Source organism: Seriola dumerili, unplaced genomic scaffold (assembly GCF_002260705.1).
Source record: "Seriola dumerili isolate Sdu_G_001 unplaced genomic scaffold, Sdu_1.0 BDQW01000468.1, whole genome shotgun sequence".
Taxonomy (NCBI): Eukaryota; Metazoa; Chordata; class Actinopteri; order Carangiformes; family Carangidae; genus Seriola; species Seriola dumerili.
In genome coordinates this window covers 385,509-404,615 of record NW_019174723.1, presented here as the reverse complement: position 1 = coordinate 404,615, position 19,107 = coordinate 385,509, and the positions used below count along the sequence as shown (strand labels likewise).

General features: G+C 42.3%; 2 protein-coding genes across 3 annotated transcripts; one reads left to right on the top strand and one right to left on the bottom strand.

Annotated features, from left to right (window-relative positions):
- Window positions 1–2,588: 2,588 nt before the first annotated feature.
- Window positions 2,589–3,534, top strand: LOC111235107 (urotensin-2-like). The gene is made up of 4 exons (XM_022763436.1): window positions 2,589–2,694; window positions 2,984–3,109; window positions 3,278–3,321; window positions 3,421–3,534. Exons 1-4 carry the CDS (start codon window positions 2,589–2,591, stop codon window positions 3,532–3,534), a joined length of 390 nt encoding a protein of 129 aa, XP_022619157.1.
- A 5,484-nt stretch (window positions 3,535–9,018) lies between these two features.
- Window positions 9,019–17,182, bottom strand: LOC111235006 (calmodulin-binding transcription activator 1-like). Of its 2 annotated transcripts, XM_022763287.1 has the most exons (13): window positions 17,110–17,182; window positions 17,003–17,067; window positions 16,587–16,783; window positions 16,400–16,478; window positions 15,878–16,226; window positions 15,259–15,419; window positions 14,296–14,474; window positions 13,719–13,962; window positions 12,567–12,638; window positions 12,032–12,231; window positions 11,854–11,928; window positions 11,392–11,422; window positions 9,162–9,194 (listed from the first exon to the last, which is right to left on the bottom strand). In XM_022763287.1, exons 1-13 carry the CDS (start codon window positions 17,180–17,182, stop codon window positions 9,162–9,164), a joined length of 1,758 nt encoding a protein of 585 aa, XP_022619008.1. The 2 variants fall into 2 exon arrangements, with proteins under 2 accessions (XP_022619007.1, XP_022619008.1); XM_022763286.1 differs by lacking the exon at window positions 11,392–11,422 and having other exon boundaries at window positions 9,019–9,194.
- Window positions 17,183–19,107: the final 1,925 nt, after the last annotated feature.

Genomic DNA, 19,107 nt, shown 5'->3' with positions numbered 1-19,107 from the left:
TGCAATGTTGCCCTCTGCTGGCTGTATTTATGTCAGAGTGTTGTCAGTGAGTCACAAACCTGCCAGGTCACATAGCTGAAAATGATAGTGAGTGTTTCGGTGTGACGTGTGGCTTCGGGGTGAATGACTGTCATGAGGTTTAAACTATTTATAAGTCAGGTATTTTCACTGATAAACTCCAGCCAGGCCGTGTTAAGGTGGAATCAAGGTCAATAAGATACTGTACCGTCTGCATAATGTCTGGTGTGCATATGGGGTTACTCCAGTGGTGAAACGCATTGCTATTGTACACATTCGGTATAAGTCTAGATTAAAATAATACGCATGTAGCTGTATGTAATTCTAATGCAAGCAATGGTAGACAGAATTGTGCCTTTGTGTTTGAAAGTGACCTCTAAAGCTCAGCAGAAGTTAGTCAAATGAATTGAGTATCTTCCAAACTTACAGTCTTTTTTAGTGCAAAGTTCCCTTTTAGTTTTTCCCTGCAGAGTTCTGATAGAACCACAAAGAGGGACTTTTCTACTAAACGGTTGTAACTTGATTTGTCTAATTCAAACAGCTGAAGTCTTATTCTAGCTTCAACTGAACTCTAGTGTATATTTAACACAGAATGTGGATTTTGTCCCCTGTCAATTACATTTCATTTGCATATAGGTAGGAATCTCTTCTCAGCCAGTACTGACAAGACAGCAACCAAAAACTGTTTCAGTGTATGCACAGGCATATGACCTATCCTTTAAGTACTTATTTTGTAAGACATTATTCCTGCACTTGCTCAAGTACATTTAAAATATTTTTCTTTTCACTTTAGTCCATTTGTCAAACAACTGCGTTTTTTTATATAGACATTTTGTGTTTTTTAGCAAAGCAAATGTTAACTCACAGATTACAATGCATTTCTATGTTTTAAACCCTCCACATGGTGAGATCTAATCACACCAAACAACACTTTCGTCACATACATACGACAATAAAATGCTTACATGTTCATGCAGCAGCACCCTACACTCCATTTTTGACAACATCTTTTGCTATTTAAGTGTATGTTACAACTTTTTTTACATTTAACATTTCAAATAGGCTTTATTTATAATGTCATATTTTTCCACTAGGATGTTGCTTCTTAAACTTCAGGTAAAGATGCATTAGTTTATTTATTACTTCAGGAAACTGATTTAACTATGTGGTTTTTAGAATTGAGTTCAACTGCTAAATTCTGTTCATGTTGAATGATTATGATGTCGACAACCATCAATCTATATGTTACACCATGATTGGTGCTGCATTTCAGGTATTTTTTGAACCACTGCAGCTGTTCTCGAACAACCACACACTTACTCACATTATGCTGCGTGAATCTCAAGAAATTGCAGTATGTATCCACGTTTGTTGCCTTGAAGAAACTCCAGATTCTTCATGAATTGTAAAGCAGAGCCCATATACAGCAGGATAAACCTCAAGTACGGAAGAGACAACATTTATTTTAGAGGCTGGAATAACCTGAGATTGGCAGCGGGGCCTTGACTAATACAGAATATAAATCTTAATAGCTTTTCATGATATACAGCATCACTTAATGGAGTGTCTGGCCTTCTCACCATAAAATTAAATGTCACTGTCGCTTCGTCGACCCTCATTATCATACAAGAGACCGAACATTGACGTCAGGCTTCTAATAAATATACAAATTACATACAGAGGCGCACAATGTGACTTTGTAAATAGCTGTCTCCACCTGTTCCCCCAATCTCCCAACCAATAGGAGAGACCTTGTGACTCCGTCCACTGATGCTGGACACACTCATAAAGTGGAGTTTTATAGCATGACTACAAAGAAGTGAACACACAAACGTAGCATCTTACCAGAAAAGGGCGTCTAAATAATGTGCATGAATCAACCTAATCCAGTGACCCATTGAGAATTCTCTGCTGCTTCAAATGTCAGATGGCTTATAGACTACGAGGCCTTGAAATTTTTTTGGTGTTTCCACTGAACCTCTGTGCGAGTAATTAGGAATTCTTACTGCTTTATATGCAGGTCCAATTGTGGAGTTTTTCTGTGGGCTTTGAGCCAAGAGCATTCAAATGGCCCAAGAGTTTAATGAACTAGTGGCATTAAAACATCAGTCATTTGGCTGCACAGTCTCTCCACCTGCTCCCCTATGGGCTGTTGTTGAGAGTGACATCTGAAACACCTGCGTTGATCCCATTTACAAAGTCAGTAAAAACAGTCAATCAAGCCGAAGATGGTAAAACATGACTGCGCCCTTGAAGCATGGGCCACGGCACTTGTCTTTTTATTGAGCCTATAATTCACCTGTGACTTCCTGTTGATTTAAGACAGTTAGATGGGATGAGGCTGTGGACACTGCTGATGGCTGTTGTCGCCAGCGAAACTGCGTGTATGTGTGTGTGTGTGTGTGTGCGTGTGTGCATGTGCCTGACTGCTATGTGGCATACAGGAGGGGGGGATAGGCTACAGCTGGAAGTATATAACCCAGTTTGGACCGACAGAGCATGTACAAGTCTCTCCACCTGAGGACCTCCGTAAGAATCAGAGCCACTTCCAACAGCAGCGTCCTGCAGTGATGAAGTGTAACCATCTCCTGTCGTGGGCCTTCCTGCTCGTGGCCTCTGGCCCACTGCTGGCCCACCCCATCACAGAATCTGCTGAGATGCCCTATCCAGGACCTGGTAAGTGAAAAGAAACAACTCCATTGTACCTGTTATGTACTAAATCTATGTACGTTGATCAACATTTTTAGTAATAAAACTTAATTTGTGAGGCTTAATGATAGATAAGCCTTGAAGTCATTACTTTAGAGTCTCAGTGTCATGACAAAAGTGGATCTGTACTCTCTGTGTTTACTGGTCAGCATAAATAACTTAATCATGTCTGCAGATTAGAAAATGTACCCTGTGTGAATCTATACCTGTCAGTGGTTTGTTACCAACTGTGTATGGTTTGTTGGGTTGTCCTCAGTGTCAGTGGAGGACAGAGGAGTCAACACTCTGGATGATCTGTCTCTCTCTGAGCAAGCCTTCCCTCCTCAGGACGGTGCTGGTCTCAGATATTCCACTCTGATATCTGGGGAGATCAACAGAGATGGTAAGAAACATGCACACTTCATGTTTGCATGAGCTCTTCATATATTAAACTTTTATCCAGTTGGAGTTGGAGGTGTTGATCATCCACTCTTTACTTCTATAACCTTTATTCTACCACTGCACGTGCACAGAAATGTGGCGAATTGGCTCATGTTGTATTTTCTCTCAGGTGTCAGAACAACAGGCCTGCTTCCTCGGGGGATGAGAAGAGAGGTGGGTTTTCTACGAATGCTATCCCTAATACAGCCAAGAAAAGTAAGCTGCATAATGCAACTAAAATGTTTATCGCTCCTACTTTATCTTCTCTTTCAGGCCCTACTGGAGAAACAAAGTCTCCTAAATCCATTCAGCCGTGTGTTCGGCATCCGGAAGCAGTTCAGGAAGAGAGCAGGGAATTCTGAGTGTTTCTGGAAGTACTGTGTATAAAGCTGACAACAGGCGTTAATGCTACACACAAGAGACAGGGCTTGCACTAAAACAAAAAACCCTTATCTTGCACTCACATATGTACATGCAGACAAAATCTACACCATGCTTGCATATACTTTATGTGGGCATAAGCATGTCTAGTGCATGTACTCAAATATACATAAGCAGGTATGATTGAGACATGTTGCTTGGAGACTTTAAGATGATTTATTAAGATTGCTCTTATGTTTATTGGTGTACACACATTTCTTAAAAGTCCTCAGTTGACTGATGTATGACCAAATGTCTTTTAAATGTGAAAGTCAAAAGTAATACAGCACTGTATGCTGAACAGAAATAAAACCTATATTATAAAAACTGTATCTGCTAATTGTCTTTTCTTGATGGTGAGAATCATACTGACAGCTGGAGGAACCACCAACCCTTTCTTCAAAGTAAAAGAGGAAACAAAAAGACGTTGCAAACATGGTTCTCGAGTTTTCTTCATTTTTTCCTTTTTTTATTATTTTACAGCAGAAAGAATATAAAGCATTCAGAAAACATCTTCCATATTTTAAGGGCAATTCAAAACGTTTTGCATGGCTTCAGCAGCTGAAATCTCTTTTTTTTTTCTTTTTTTTTTTACATATCCATCGAGTCAGTGACGCTTGTACATGCACAATTACAAAAATAAAACTTACAAACAAGAGAAGGGGAGAAAAAGGAGGAAAGAAAAACACATTAGGAGAACCAAGAGGAGATGAAATTTTGAAGGGCAGGGGTCGGGAGCGGAGAAAAATTGGGTCACATAACAGGGAAAGACAGAGAGAAAGACAGCTATAGAGGAGAGGAAAATAGATCTAACACTAGTTCACATGCAAAGTGTCGAGGACCCGTAACTTTCTATCAAAGCAGGGCCTTTTTTTTTCTTCTTGGTTTGGAATTGATGAAAACGTGCAGTTCAGTAAAGGGTGCCATATAATTGCTGTCCATAAACTACTGAATGCTTGTCTTGCAATACTGGCATTTGCATAAGAGTAAGTCGACTACATGTGTCCAATCATTTTAAACTTCACTAGGTCTATAGGTCTCCACAAAATAGTTCTTTATTGCTCTGTGTCCACAAGTGGAATATGTTGTAAAACTGTTTCTGTTCTGTTGTCCTGATGTGCCTACCTTTCTCCGGTTTGGGTGCTTGGGAAAAAGAAGAGGAGGAAAGGCAGATTCCCAGGTCAGTTCACAGAACATCTTGATAATACTGTATACTAATGCAGAGAGCTCTATCAGCTAACCTGTCATCCCATTCATAAATGGCAGTAAAACAAGATTTGCAGGTGAACTTTTCATATAATTACACTCTTAATCTTAAATACCCTCTACACTTTGTCACTTAGATAAATTAAAGGCCTAAAGAACTGGCCAGAATTATACTATGATTTGACAGGCTTCTATGAAAGAACGTCAAATCATTTATCTTAATGAGCTATATATAACAGGACTTTATTCCAGGGCTCCACTGGTGTCGGTGATGTTCAACGATACTGAGAGGAAATGGATTATATTTCATATTCACTCATTTCAAGGACTTCAGTATCGTAGTGGTGAACCTGTCTGGCCTAGATTCTTTACCAGAAAGCACTGCTGAAAGATTTTTCAATTTCAGCGTCTTCTGCTGTGAATCACGTGTCCTGCTCTGTTTCCTCCTCCCCATTTTGGCACCCTGAGTAAAAATTACAGAAGGGAGGTGAACCAGTCCCTCGGCCCGGAGAAGAGCAACGCTGCCTTCACCGCTCAGTGTACAAGTGAAACTGACACCTTGATATATCTGCATGTGTGCTGTGCGGTGTCTTGTGCGTGTGTTTGTGTGTATCGTGTGTCACTTAGCTAATACTTGCTATATATATACTGTCACAATGGTCTCCAACCTTGTCCATTTGTTCCTATTTGAAGTTGGGAGCACACTGATCAAATCTAAATGAATCAAAAACTAAAGAAAAGGTCTAAAAAGTTAGAGCTTGCTCTAAAAAAGAATCCTGTCCTCATGCTTTGCCATGAAAACGTCAGCAGCTACTGAGTATTGATCATCGGCTCAATTTGTAGGTCTGCCGTCTGGTCACATGCCCTCTGTCTTTCTGAGTTCTGTGACACGTCAAACCAACGTTCATCGTTTTACAGAACAGTAATTCTTTTAACAAGTCTATCTGACTATCGATTCTAGGAAAATAAGCATGCTTTAGGTGCAGTTGTGTCACCCTGTTAACTATTTTACCCATGCAAGCATAATAAATCCTTCTCCTTTTTGCCACAACATTGCATTGGCTATGCATTCTAACCACAGACTTGAGGATGAATGCAAGGCAACAAACCCCAGTAGTGGCATTTCTAAATGTGAGATTTTAACAAGCTGTCCCAGTACAAAACAAAAAAAAAAAAAAAAAACGTAGCATGTTGACAAGCTGGAGTGCTGTACTGATACTGGTGTGAACAGGGAATATCATATTGTTGCTTTGGTGAGTGTAAGGTGATGGTGATCGTGTGTGTTCATGTAGAAGATACAGCACTGAATGTGGGTGACCATGTTCTCTCAAACTTTCTCAGCCTCAGGTACATTATATGCATTCTGACATTAACTTGGCGTTACCAGGATATGAATAGGCACTTTCTACATAAACACTCAGGAAATAATGTTTACATATCAGATGAGTGGAAAAAAAAACAACAAAACAACCAGTCAGTCAAGGAAAAAAAAAATTGAGAAAATACCTATTAAGCCTAATAATTATTTAACAAACATGACAACACTTCAATAAACAAAAAATCAAGTTTTTCAGTGGCACTTGGCTGAATAATCACATGTCATTACTTGGATACAGAAAACACTCTCTTCTAGTTCTGGTAGGAATATAATATAAGAATTGGACAGCAACTGGCAGGCACCTCTAGACCAGCAGCTCGAGTGGGTTCTCTCTCGGATTGTTCCTACAGCCCAGTCATTACTGCTATATACAAGACACATCCTCTGCCTCGCAATTATAAATGGCACCAGTGCATTACAGTCGTTTTGGCTCACTGACCCTGCATCCAGGTGAATGACAACTTTCAGTGCTGTCCTTCTGGATAGAATCGTTTTAGCACCTTTGACTGTTCATTTTGCAAATGTGTTTTCAGCTGCTTGAACAAGAAATCCAGTTGTGCACAATATGCTACACGTGTTTTTTTTTTTCAATGACACATCTTTGTTCTTTTGGAATACAAGGTATATTTTGACCCTGGCAGCCTTGATCAAGGAGGTTTTTTTCATTCACACGTATTGTATTAGGAAAATCTGATCACCACTGTAAAACAGGGATTGATAAATCAGTGCTTGTGGTGCAACATCGAAAGAGGTGAATTCAATCTGTTTCCATGACAGAGCACATAAAATGGATTACTTTATCGGGACACCATGGGCAAGGCTGCCATTTACAATCTTTAAGATCAGACAAGATACCTCAGTTACACGTCACATTCCATTTGCAATGACAACAAAAATAAAAGTCAAACTTTGCTATGGTGTATTCAGTGATGGTAAAATGCTGCAGTTACCTGTGGGAATGGTGGAGACATGAGAGACTTATATGCTTTCTGCTTAAATATGACTCCCTCTGCAAACTGTGTACCTTATTGATCTGATGATCCTCTGCCAGTTGTGATCTTATGGTCTTTAGTGCTAGTGTGTATTTCACTGTATGATTATCTGTTCTGCAAAAATTAACTTAATTCTCTTCTTAAGCTATATAGCATTCACAAACCTTGGCACCATTGGCAAAAGATTCTTGGTAGCCCAAAAAAAAAAACAAAAGAGAAAAAAAAGTAAACATAACTGTACTTGTTTTAAGATAATTTTGCAGACTTCTCCTAACTCTAAATACAGTATTTTTTTTTTTTACTTTTTCATATTGCAATAATATCATGCTTTAGCAAAATGTTCTTCTCAAGAACGATCAAAATAAAATAAAATACTCTAATAGTGAAATAGTTTTAATTTTACAGAGCATAGCCACTACTGCTTTTGTTGTTTTTTTTCCCTTTTGACTCTGTTCATACTTTTCATGCACATAGCTCATTTTTATCCCAGGTATTTACACTATATACAAACAATACAACCATTCTTCTTAGGCATTCAAACAAAACTATACAAATATTCTGTTTTTGTCTCGTACCTGTTTTTGACCCATTTTTAATGAATAAAATAATATATTTCTAAAATACAATCCCCTTTGGGTAAATGTTTTTTCCTACGTACTTTCAGCCTTCTTTATATACAGAAATCGCTCAATTGTCAAAAATATGGATTTGTCAAACCCCTATTTTGGGACAAGCTTAGGGACCCCTCAAAGAATCTCTAAGACGTCAAGGCAATGTATGTGATCTTCCCCTCAAAAGCCTTCACAGGCTCTGAAGTTCATTTAAAAAAAACAGTAATAACCTGCATGACCAGAACCATTACAACACAAAATAGGCAAGTTCGTTTTCCCTTGTTTTAGGATTCAGAGGAGCAATCAAGGCAAACTGAAACAAAAGCAAAAGAAACAGGACAATACAGGGATAGCTTCATTACTGAGATGGTAGAACTTATGGAGGAGAGGATGGGTATGTGCACCACTAGAGTGGAAACAAAAAGAAAATCATAGGATAGGCTGAAAGACTAGACCATAAGCACACAAGCAAAGACTTTTCTTGCCAAGAAGTCATGCATTTTTTCTTGGCAGGGTTCAACAACATAGAGTCTGAAGATACAGATCATCAATACATTAGACTTGATGGAACAAATACATTGGACAGTATGGAACAAATTCAAGTAATAAAGTGGCAATATATACGGTAAAGCATAGGGTTTTTTTTTTTTTTAAGAAATGGCAAAACAGAAATATTTCATCCCCCATCTGCATCCGCATGTTTAAACCCCCCGACTACATTCATTTGTAGCTCCACCCGTGTGGGCAGATTGGTGGGGTAGAGCACAGTGGGACAGAGGAGCTTTTAAGCTAAATTGAATATTATATCATCTACAGCAGTGGATAGAAGTGGGTGTGTGGGTTAGCAATATATTTGGTTAAAAAAGAAAAATCCTTCTTCAAATGAATTGATTGGTCACTTAAAAAATTATGAAATACAATTAGAGCCCAGAGTGTTTCTGCATGGTCTCCCTATCCTCTGAGATCTTCTGCAGCAGCCTTAATGTACGTCTCTTCAGGTCCTCACATGTGACAGACCTCCTCGGACGTGTCCTGCGTTCGCTTCCTTGATCGTCCAAAAACCTTTTCATATCCAAAAAAGACAAAGCAATCCATGAAAAAGTGCAAAAAATGCCATGAAGCAAATGTTCTGCACCCCCCCACCCCGACCCTTAGAGTTTATAATCCCGTAGAAGTTGCCACTCTCCGAACAAAATCAAGTCAGTGGAAAGAATAGATATGTGAAAAAATGCTGTTGTACATGTAATAGTAGTTGAACCAGTAACACTGCAGAAGTAGTAATAATTGCAGTGCTTGCATTGATGTTTTTTTTCCATTTCTCTTGTAAAATGTCTCGGGTACAAACAAAAAAGAAAAGAGGAGTCAGGAGAGTGATGTCACATCGCGAGGGGGCTCTTCTGAGGGGTCTCATGTTCCCTGGCCCTTTTCAATTCTTTCACCCTGGAACACAGACAGAGACAGGCGTCCATGAATACAGCAACCATGACTTGAGCGTCAAGCTTATCAAGACACACACAGGCTGAACAGCATCACACTGTTCAGCCAGAACTATCAGAACAATATCAAGTCAGCCCAGATCATCAGGAACTACGGCTGGTCTGTGAAAGGAAACGTTGGTCAGGATTGAGCTGCACTTGCACTTTGGAATGAACAAAATGGGATAATTATGGCACAATTACAGAATCATTATTGTATTAATTTATTACATTTCACAAAATAAGTACAAGAAATCCTTGTCATGAAATGCATTTAATTTGAAATGTTCCAAAACAATATGGTAATTAAATTATAGTTATTATACTTACAGTTATTCTAAATTGATATTAGTCATTTCAAAGTGAAAATTGGCTCTGAAAACGCAGCCATGTGACACTAATGTGACGACCTCTGGTTACGACAAATGAAGATTAGAAAACAATGTAGAACTGTCCTGGTACATTTTTAAATCTAGTTAGTGATAGACAATCATTGGACTAAATGTTTATGGTCAAGGTAGAGGTCCGTTCCACATTAAAAAACTGAAAGAACTAAGAAGTCAAAGAGGTCAAGACTGAGAAGAAATTCTCAATTTGTGGAAATATAAAGCGACTGATTCTCTGTATTTCATGTCTTCTTCTGGCAGTTCTCAAAAGAACACCACCAGAAGCTGGTGTGGGTTCATAGAGGAGACATGCGTCTCAAGTGTGTGAGCAAAAAATGGTCAGCCTGTTAAGTACACAACACTCTTTATCCTAAAAATGGATTTTAACACATCAACCACCAACATGTTATAGATTTAGACCTACCCTGGCAGAAGGTAAATACTGCAACATTTATGTAGTGAAGAGAGGCCGACCAGGGGTAGATGCATGCTTAGATGCAGTGTGTGCACACACACATCCTGTGCGCGTCTGTGTGTGTGTGTGTGTGTGTGCTGCATCCTCTTAAGCTGAGCTGGTGTACTCCCTGGAGGTATGAATCCATTAAAGCTGTGTGCTAGAGTCCCAGTGGGTGAAGGAACCTATTGTTTGTTTTTTCACTGTGACCTATATGCTATCACAGCTTCCTAACCTATTATCACAGTGTAACAGACGAGGCCGCCATAAGAGCAGCGTACATCAACAATGTCACCTGCTCTAAAAACACGGTTCCCTCATTTAGGGCAGTATACAACAGATACGGAACATAGTAAAAACATGTAACATGAATGTCAACAGCAAGGAGGTTCAAGATTTAACCAAATGCTCAAACTTGTATACATGCTATATATGGTGTTCATAGCTTTTTCCCATTCAGCTGTTTCTTTTTGTACTGTATTTTTTAATTTGTTTTGTTTTGATGAACCAATGGGCGGATTCCATTCAACAGTTTGACACAGTTTTAGAAAGTGGAAATCAGACGGAATAAGTTCCCCTCTCAGTCTGTTGAGTGGCTAGAAACAGGACACACAGCCAATCAGACAGACAGACAACTACTTGAGAAACAGCAGGCCCATAGCATGCCTGAAGGTAGAAGAGCAAGGCCCATAGTTGTCACCACTTGACATGCAGCAGAATAAAACATGATCGAGAAAAAGCTTCCCGTTCTCTCACACTGGCTATCTGCATAACCACACAAAACCAAAATTAACAAAAAAAACAAACAAAAAACCAAAACAATAAATAAACAAAAAGTAATTTCCAAGGAGAGAAAGACAGAGATAAAGAGAGTCAGAGAAGTGCCTGTTAAGTGTTGCAGTGATATTGTCATTCATAAGCATTTTGTTAGTTTGAGATAGGTTCTGCTCTAAATCTGAGCTTCTCAGTCCACCTGTGGCTCCAGTTGGCAGCCTTCATGCAAGCAGGCATCAAGCAACAGTGATGGAGAAGGAGGCAGGGTGGGTGGAAAGGTGGGAGAGAGAGAGAGAGATAGAGAGAGAGAGAGAGAAAGAGAGAGAGAGCAAAAGAGAAAATCAGAGTGAGGGAAGGAAGGAGAGAATGCGAAGGCCGAGACCTCAGGAGGAGATAATTGTATTATTAAAGAGTGAGAGCGAGAAACAGACTGGGAGATAAGAGGGGGAGAGAGAGGCATAGAGAATAAACAGGGAAAGAAGGAGAGATAGAGAGAGTGAGAGAGAGTGAGAGAGAGGCACGAACTGAGTTGCTGAGGCTGCACTCACCCGCTTGAACAGTCTATGGTCCATCAAGGGGCTTGGCATAAACAGCAAAACAATACCAGACAGCTATTAGCACACAGTAGGCACTGTGAAGGAGGGGGCGAGGACAGGTGGGGGGGCCAAATACAGTGAGGGGAAGGGAGGTGGAGCTTAGGTGTTGGAGACATTTCTAACCACCCAATTTTTCCAACAAAGGTAAATCAAACACATCACACCGAGTAAAGAGAGATGGACAAAATCATGAAATCAGTGGTAGTTTCTACTATGTCTTTACCGATTAGCTCAATGGGATATTATTCTTCTAGACCATGAACCAACCATTGACGTGTTGTTTCACTTATGTAAAATTGTGTGTGTGTGTGTGTGTGTGTGTGTGTGTGTGTGTGTGTGTGTGTGTGTGTGTGTGTGTGTGTGTGTGTAAATATGTGTATGTTAGTATGTGTTTTAGTCAGTGTCGGGGTCTACCTGTGGCGACAGCGACGTAGGAACCTCATGATCTTCCTGGCAGCCTGATCCTGCCTCTTTGTGAGCAGACTACCTCTGTAAAACAGCAGATAACAGTGTCATACTGTGTTTATCTTATTAGTAGTAGTAGTAGTAGTATATTCAAATATTTGGCCTTAACACGTAGCTGAGTATCTACCTCAGTTTGTGCTGCACCAGGGCTGCAGCTGCCCCGCGGTGGTGGGGCTTCAGCCTGCCAAACTCCTTGTAGCTGCGGTAGTATTGCTGAATGAGCACGGCGGCCCTCCTGCTCTGCTGGAACTTCTTCTGCTCATGGTAGCTGCGAAATTTACTCTGGATAAGGATGGCGGCCTGCGTCATCTTCTTATAAAGTGCATACTGTTGACAAAGAACAAAACAATATGTCACACTGTGTCGCGTGTGAATACTCCAATGGTGCTATGGGATCGCGCTGTAGTAGTAGAAGAGCACAATCTGAAGTTTGGCAGTGAATTCAGCTGAGTGTTTTACCTTCAAGGCTATCCATGTTAGCTTGCAAACAGAAAAAGGGAAAGATTGTGAATGATGCACTAAAACTTAAAATGCTGAAAAGCTTCACTGGTATATTTAAGAGTATTGAGATTCATTCATAGATCTGCCTCCTAAAAAACCGCAATATAGACTAATTAATGAATTAATTGCGTATCAGGAACACTTCAACACTTTGTGGTTACCTGTTTGTATTTCTTGTAACATCGTTGAATAACAGCAGCAGCTACTTCCTGTTGTTCTCGGAGCGGCCGTCCCTGTTGGAGAGTAGAGTGGGATAGGTCAGAGGTCACAGTAGAACCTGCATTTCGCCACAAAGGAAATTAGTTGATCTGTCAAGTCTCCCTGAGGATCTCCTGCTGGCGGGCAAATGATTGCCACCCTGGAATGAATCCAAACCCTGGTGGACTGGCCCCCATGTGAGCAGTGGGGAGCAGGAGGAAAGCTGTGGAGCGACAGAGAGCCAAAGGTCCACCTCAGTATCAGCTGGCACAACAGATGACTGTAAACAACAGCGAAAAGTTTGTCATATGAACACTTTGGTAGCTGGGGGGTGGGTAGCAAGTTGAGGAATGGGATCGGGCAAGGGGGGGTGGGGGTGGGGGTGGGGACTGGTGTGTGGAGAGCTAGTTAAAAACAGGCAGTAGCAGGCTCCAAACACCTAACTGAGAAAGAGAGAGAGAGAGAGAGGGAGAGAGACAAAGAGAGGAGAACATAAACTTAATCGTGTCTAATTGGAGCANGTAGCAAGTTGAGGAATGGGATCGGGCAAGGGGGGGGGGGGGTGGGGGTGGGGACTGGTGTGTGGAGAGCTAGTTAAAAACAGGCAGTAGCAGGCTCCAAACACCTAACTGAGAAAGAGAGAGAGAGAGAGAGGGAGAGAGACAAAGAGAGGAGAACATAAACTTAATCGTGTCTAATTGGAGCAGGGGTAAAGGGGACAATGCATCGTTCCTCTAAGCAAGGCCATGCTCTGCTCAAGCCACCTTCCCATGCTGAAACCACAGGGACATATTTGTATATTTCTTTGTTTATGTTGTCATGTGTTTATGAGCAGAGAAACAGAGAATGAGACAGAAATAGAGACAGAAAAATGTGAATAACATTATGATTAGAAACTCCATCTCCACATCTCCAGATGAAAGATGTTAATGAAACACGTCACAACGGCAAAAATCAGAGCTCCATAGCTTGGAACCAAATAAAAGTGAACCCTTCAACATCTCCCCCAAAAGCCCAAAACAAAACCATCCAATTACTCCAGTCCTAACAGCACAGCCCTGCCACTGCAGGCTGCAGTACACACAGCATATGGCACCCGAGCGCCAGGCCTGTACCTTGTACTTGCGGAAGGCAGTTTGGACGAGGCGGGCAGCCTCATACAGCTCTCTCTGCTCTGGATCTGACAGAGTCAGCTGGGCCAGGTCTCGCTCCACCTTGCTGTTGGAGGCATTGATGAACTCGCTCCAGTCAGCTGGGGATGGGAGTGTGGACCTCTCCAGGGGTCCCTCTCTCAGCGGAGACCCGCCAGGACTGAGGCTGGGGTTGGATGATGGGGTCAGGGGTTCGTTATAAAGAGATCTGAGGAAAGAGGATGACAGACATGTTCACTTCTTTTCAGACTTCTTTATTATTATTGTAGAAATGCTGCAGGTGGTGATTATGCAAGCTTACACTACACCTGTTTACTTCACACTTACACTTGACTCTGACCTAGACCTCTAATTTGGCAATGCATGCACTACGCATAAATGTGCTCTTCACCCATTTTACTCCAACAATGTAGCAACCTTTTTGGACAATACCACAGTGTAAAGTAAAGAAAGAAAAGGACACACACAGACTCTACACACACCCACTTACTGGCTATGCAATATGCATATCTGCTGTTCCCTGCACGATGGCGCTCCTTACCGTAAGTGTAGGATGCTCGGGAGCTGTTCCACATCTCCCAAGTAGTTGGCCAGCCAGTTCATGGTGTTGCTGACCCCTGACGTGTCTAAGGGCACAGCGTCTGCAGCGGTGAAGTTCTCCCTCTTGATTCTCTCTGGTGTTGCTTCAATGATGTGCTCTGCCAGAGTCATCATGTTTACCTGTTTTGTTGAAACAAATGGAGATGAGTTTACCACCACATATAAAGTATGTTAAGAAACAATCTAGCTTGGAGATTGTGCATGGTCTGGACATGCAGGGTTAATTGCTTCACTCTATGACAAAAATGTTGGCTCTAATGTCAATGGAAAGGGTAATAATGATGAGAGTGATATTGTTGTAGGCTAAAATTTCTAATCCAGCTCTTCATCGTTTGGAGGAGCAGTTAGACTGAGATGGATGGCTGGAAGAATCCCTTGGCTATGGAAGTGGATCAATAGAGAGAGTTTATTATGCAGTGATGGTCATTAACAGAGTGCCCGATTAGCCTGGTGTGTATCGCCCACCCGATACAGAGGGCGGACATAAAAGAGGTGGTGTGGTACTGTTATGTCCAATTTAAATGTCATCTCGCCATGCTGTATTCACTGGTGACTGTACTGACAGGCACGCCATTTCAAAAAAAGTGGTGCCACAGAAATATCCATATCACATCGTCACTCTGATAGTACACATGCTTTATGTGCAAAGTGTATTATTTGTATTTGTATGGAGGTTTGGTTTTTATTGTTTTCACCAACTTTTACAAAAACAATGTTTGAAAAAGGAGATCAGTTAACACTGCAACTTTTCTGCTAGGTGTTTATTATGTAGCCGTGCTTTCTGCTGCTGTACTATGTGGTATACCATTTAGATCAACAGCAATTAAATTGGCCCAAAATGAATTCTTTGGTAGCGCTGGTGCTTGGTTCTGTACATTAAGCTGACTGTTTTGTTTTTAATCACCTGCAGGTCATCCATCTGTGTGAGACAGTCCTGGTTCTCCAGATCGTCCCGATAGGTTAGCAGTTCTGCATCAGCCATTTCTCTGTCTGCCATCACGAGCATGCCTAGCTGTTCCCGCTGACGCAACCGGTTGACCAGTTTCTCCTTCCCCAGGCTGGTGCCTCCACTGACCCCCAGCGCCTTCCTTCCCAAGCCGCTGCTGGAGAACGTCTCTCTTGAGGTCCATCTGGCTGTCCCCGTGCTGCCTCCTGTAGACAGGCCTTTCTCTGAGCTGAGGCCTTCTGAGGACAGGCTCTTGGGGCTAGAGGACAGCTTGTGGAGCTGTTGCTGCTCCAGGCTCAGAGGAACAGACATGGCCTTGTCAGGCCGAGTCTGAAAGAGTTCTGGGTTGGGTTTATGTTTTTTAGCTAGTGGGAGGTCTCTTTGGCCCTCGCTGCTGTAATAGTTGGAGGGCTCCGATCTGGGCCTTCTCAAGTCTGCAAAAATCAGAGCATGTGACAATTAGCTGCATAATACATAAACAAAGACTTTGTCATACACTAACAGAAGAAAAGGGATCTTCTAATCAATGACTTTTCTTCCAAATGTAAGAGACATTCATAAAGAAAACTCCACTGACCTGGATTGAGGCTGGTGGTGGTGGATGTGGTTGTAGTGGTGGCAGGACCTCCTTTCTTGCCATTGGGTGCGACTACACTGTCGTTTGCCCAGCTGACCATCCAGCTGTCAGTGGTGGGGGCATCGGGACCCGGGGAGAAAGACATGCGAGTCGTGGGTGGTAGAGGGGCTGGTGGCTGCTGCTCTTCCCTCTGTAGCTGCTCCAGACATTCGGCCAGTTTGGTGTGGCCACGAGAGCGGGCAATTGACAGGGGTAAGCGGCCTAGAGAATCAGGGATAGCTAGGGCACGTCTGTCCCATTTGTACAGGACCACTGCTGCCTCCAGGTGACCCAGAGCACACGCCCACATCTGGATGGAAAACAGATAAGAAAAGGTAGAGAAATGGAATTGGGAGGGGGTGGCGGTGGGGTGAGGTTAATACAGTAGATTGTTCGATCTACACCAGCTACAGGTTTCACAACAGATCACACAAACTAGGATTTTCTTCATTACTGCTCTAAAGATGTTCACTTCACTCTTACCAGAGGTGTGCAGGAGAAGTGATCCACATTCAGCGGGTCCACTTCTAACTCCAAATCAATACTATCAGCATGTTTGGTGCTGAATAGAAGAGAGAAAACGATCAGCAACTCACGGCCACTTAGTGTGGCATACAACAATTACAAACCAAAGCATCATTATATAGTATCTTGAGTATTTTGTTCTCACCGCCACTTGATGAGTGTTTGGATGAGGGTAGCGTAGCCCTGGCCGGCAGCCAGGTGAAGGAGTGTCATGCCTCTGAAGGTCTTGGAGTGGATTAAATGTTTGGACTTGGCCCAGCAAGCTCTGCTCATCATCTTCTCACAGACCACCACGACGCGGCTCTCGAAGGAGCTGCTCGCTTGCATCTGGCCAGATACACACTCACATAAACAAAAGAGCAAGTCGTTATTGGTTGTTCCAAATTCCTCTTTAACAAGAACAACAAGAACAACAAGAACAACGAGACCAACAATAACAACAACAACCAAACTGATTCATTTCTCAGTCAATCAATAACAACACAATGTGCTTGCTGTGTGCTGTCACATGTTCATATATCTTAATGCACAACATGTTAGTAGCGTGATGTGGCTTTTTACCTGTGACTGGCTGTTGTTGTTGCCTCCCCCTCCACCTCCTCCGCCTCCTCCCCCTCCCCCTCCCCCTGTTCCCCCTGTTCCTCCCCCAGCTCCGCCACTCCCTGCACTGCTCGTCTGCTGGTGGCTGGCCATCTCTGCCATCCTCCTCTCCATCTGCTCCAAGCGCTCCAGGATAGACATTCTGAACTGGTTATCTGGGCAAAACAGTGGGACACAGAAGAAGAAGAACACGTCAGCACATAAGTAGCATCCAGTGTACAAAAAAAAAAAAAAGGAAAAAAAAGAAAGATGTTTGTCTTTGCTGTTACCAGCACAAACAACCCTGTGTCCTGACAAGACAAATTATCACACAATATGCACCACAAGCTGTACTAAATATGTTGCTCAGAGCAGCATTGAGACTGTCGCAGTGACTTGGGGGCTTAACATCATGAGGCATGCAATCAACACTTGTATTAAACTAATTTCTGAGATACTGCAAAGCTGATGGCAAGTTAATTTCCTACCTTCAGCTACAACACACAAAACCCTGATAATCATTATTAATCTCCCCAGAATGTGAGTGAAATAGCATCAATCATTAACTTCATCAAAACAATCGGCTTTACTAAAATAACCTTTAAAGCCCATCAATCATCTGCTAATGGCTCCCATCACTAAACTCCTGCCGCCATCTCTCCTCCACCACTCAAACACAGCCACAGCAGACTATAATACAGGTTGAATGATTGGCCAATGAGTGGGGGCATGTTAAATATGTCCACCCTTCCATACAGGGCTTCAGACACGCTCTGGGGGAGTGTGCAGCTGAAGGCACTCTCCAGCTGATTAAGTACAGCCTATTATGGCCCTAGAAGTCCCAGCCCACCCCCGTTCTATGAGCCTGTATGGTAGGAGGACCACAAAGCTGACAGTACTGAATCAATCACAACTTAAACCTATCCACAGTCCTTGAAATCCCAGCCTATCCATACATCAAGATGGATGGAGGTGCATGAGACTTGGGAGTGTTTAAATGCTGCTTAGGAGGCAACTACTGCGTCGTACCCAGTGTCAAAGAAGTTTTATGGGTTGTCTCTGCTCAAATTTTCAGCCTCGCAATAAGAAAATCTATTTTCTATGTCAGAGATATAGAACATGCTGCATAATGCAAGACCTGAGTGAGCAAAGGGCAGAGCAAATGACTTCTAGGCAGTGAACATATTTTAATTGAAACAAGCACAAAAAATAAACTGGTTGTAACTGGAAAATTAAGCAGACTGTAAAATTGCCAGGCAGGTTTTGAGTAATTAATATTAAAAAGTCCAAACACTTATAAACACTGCAATTTAAACTTGCTGTAATATGTTCATGTAAGATTATGAGACGCAAAGCTCACTGAGGCATTGAGGAAAATCCCCCCCCCCCCACAAACACTCACCTACACACTAAAAAACAACAAACACTTGAGAGTATGAGTGCGCGCGCGCGCACACACACACACACACACACACACACACACACACACACACACACACACACACACACACACACACACACACACAAACACACACACACTCAAAGTATGCTGTGTACAGACAGTGGAATGGGATGGGCACAGAGAGCCCACTGCAGCAGGGAGTATAGAAGACTGCATTAGCATTCCCCATTTAGCCACTATGAGGCCGTTTCTGTGGCAACCTGCTGCCGAACGGTAACTAGGCGACAGGAACATGGCTGTGTGTGTATGGTCTGCCTGCGTGCTATTGGCTTATTGATGAAGGGGAGGAGAAGGACTCAGTACACCAGCAAAAAAAAATGGTGAAGGAAAGGCAAACAATGAAAAAATAGTCCATAAATCTTCTTTGCTGTGCTTTTGTGTACTTTGCCTATTCTCTTTTCTCAGTGTTGATGCCGTAGGTAGGGACCTAATGACTCTAAGTGGGGAGCCTTCACAGCACGACCTGGTGACATTTGCGCTTTACGGTATCTTGGCAGTCACGGCTCAGGGCTCCGTGGAGAGCTAATGTCACAGTCAAACCTCCTATAAGCCACTGTAAAAGAGGTCAAATAACTGCTATCATTGGACAGAAAAACATAATGTGGCTGGCTGCTACATTACTGCT

What these genes read in the sequence shown, in the direction of transcription:
- LOC111235107 (XM_022763436.1), top strand. Translation starts at nt 2,589, where the DNA reads ATGAAGTGTAACCATCTCCTGTCGTGGGCCTTCCTGCTCGTGGCCTCT. An exon ending in TGGGGAGATCAACAGAGATG is followed by an intron (nt 3,110 to 3,277) that starts GTAAGAAACATG and finishes ATTTTCTCTCAG; the next exon opens with GTGTCAGAACAACAGGCCTG. An exon ending in CTCGGGGGATGAGAAGAGAG is followed by an intron (nt 3,322 to 3,420) that starts GTGGGTTTTCTA and finishes CTTCTCTTTCAG; the next exon opens with GCCCTACTGGAGAAACAAAG.
- LOC111235006 (XM_022763286.1), bottom strand. Translation starts at nt 17,182, where the DNA reads ATGTCTATCCTGGAGCGCTTGGAGCAGATGGAGAGGAGGATGGCAGAG. An exon ending in CAGCCACCAGCAGACGAGCA is followed by an intron (nt 17,068 to 17,109) that starts GTGCAGGGAGTG and finishes CAGGGGGAACAG; the next exon opens with GGGGAGGGGGAGGGGGAGGA. An exon ending in CACAGATGGATGACCTGCAG is followed by an intron (nt 14,475 to 15,258) that starts GTGATTAAAAAC and finishes TCAACAAAACAG; the next exon opens with GTAAACATGATGACTCTGGC.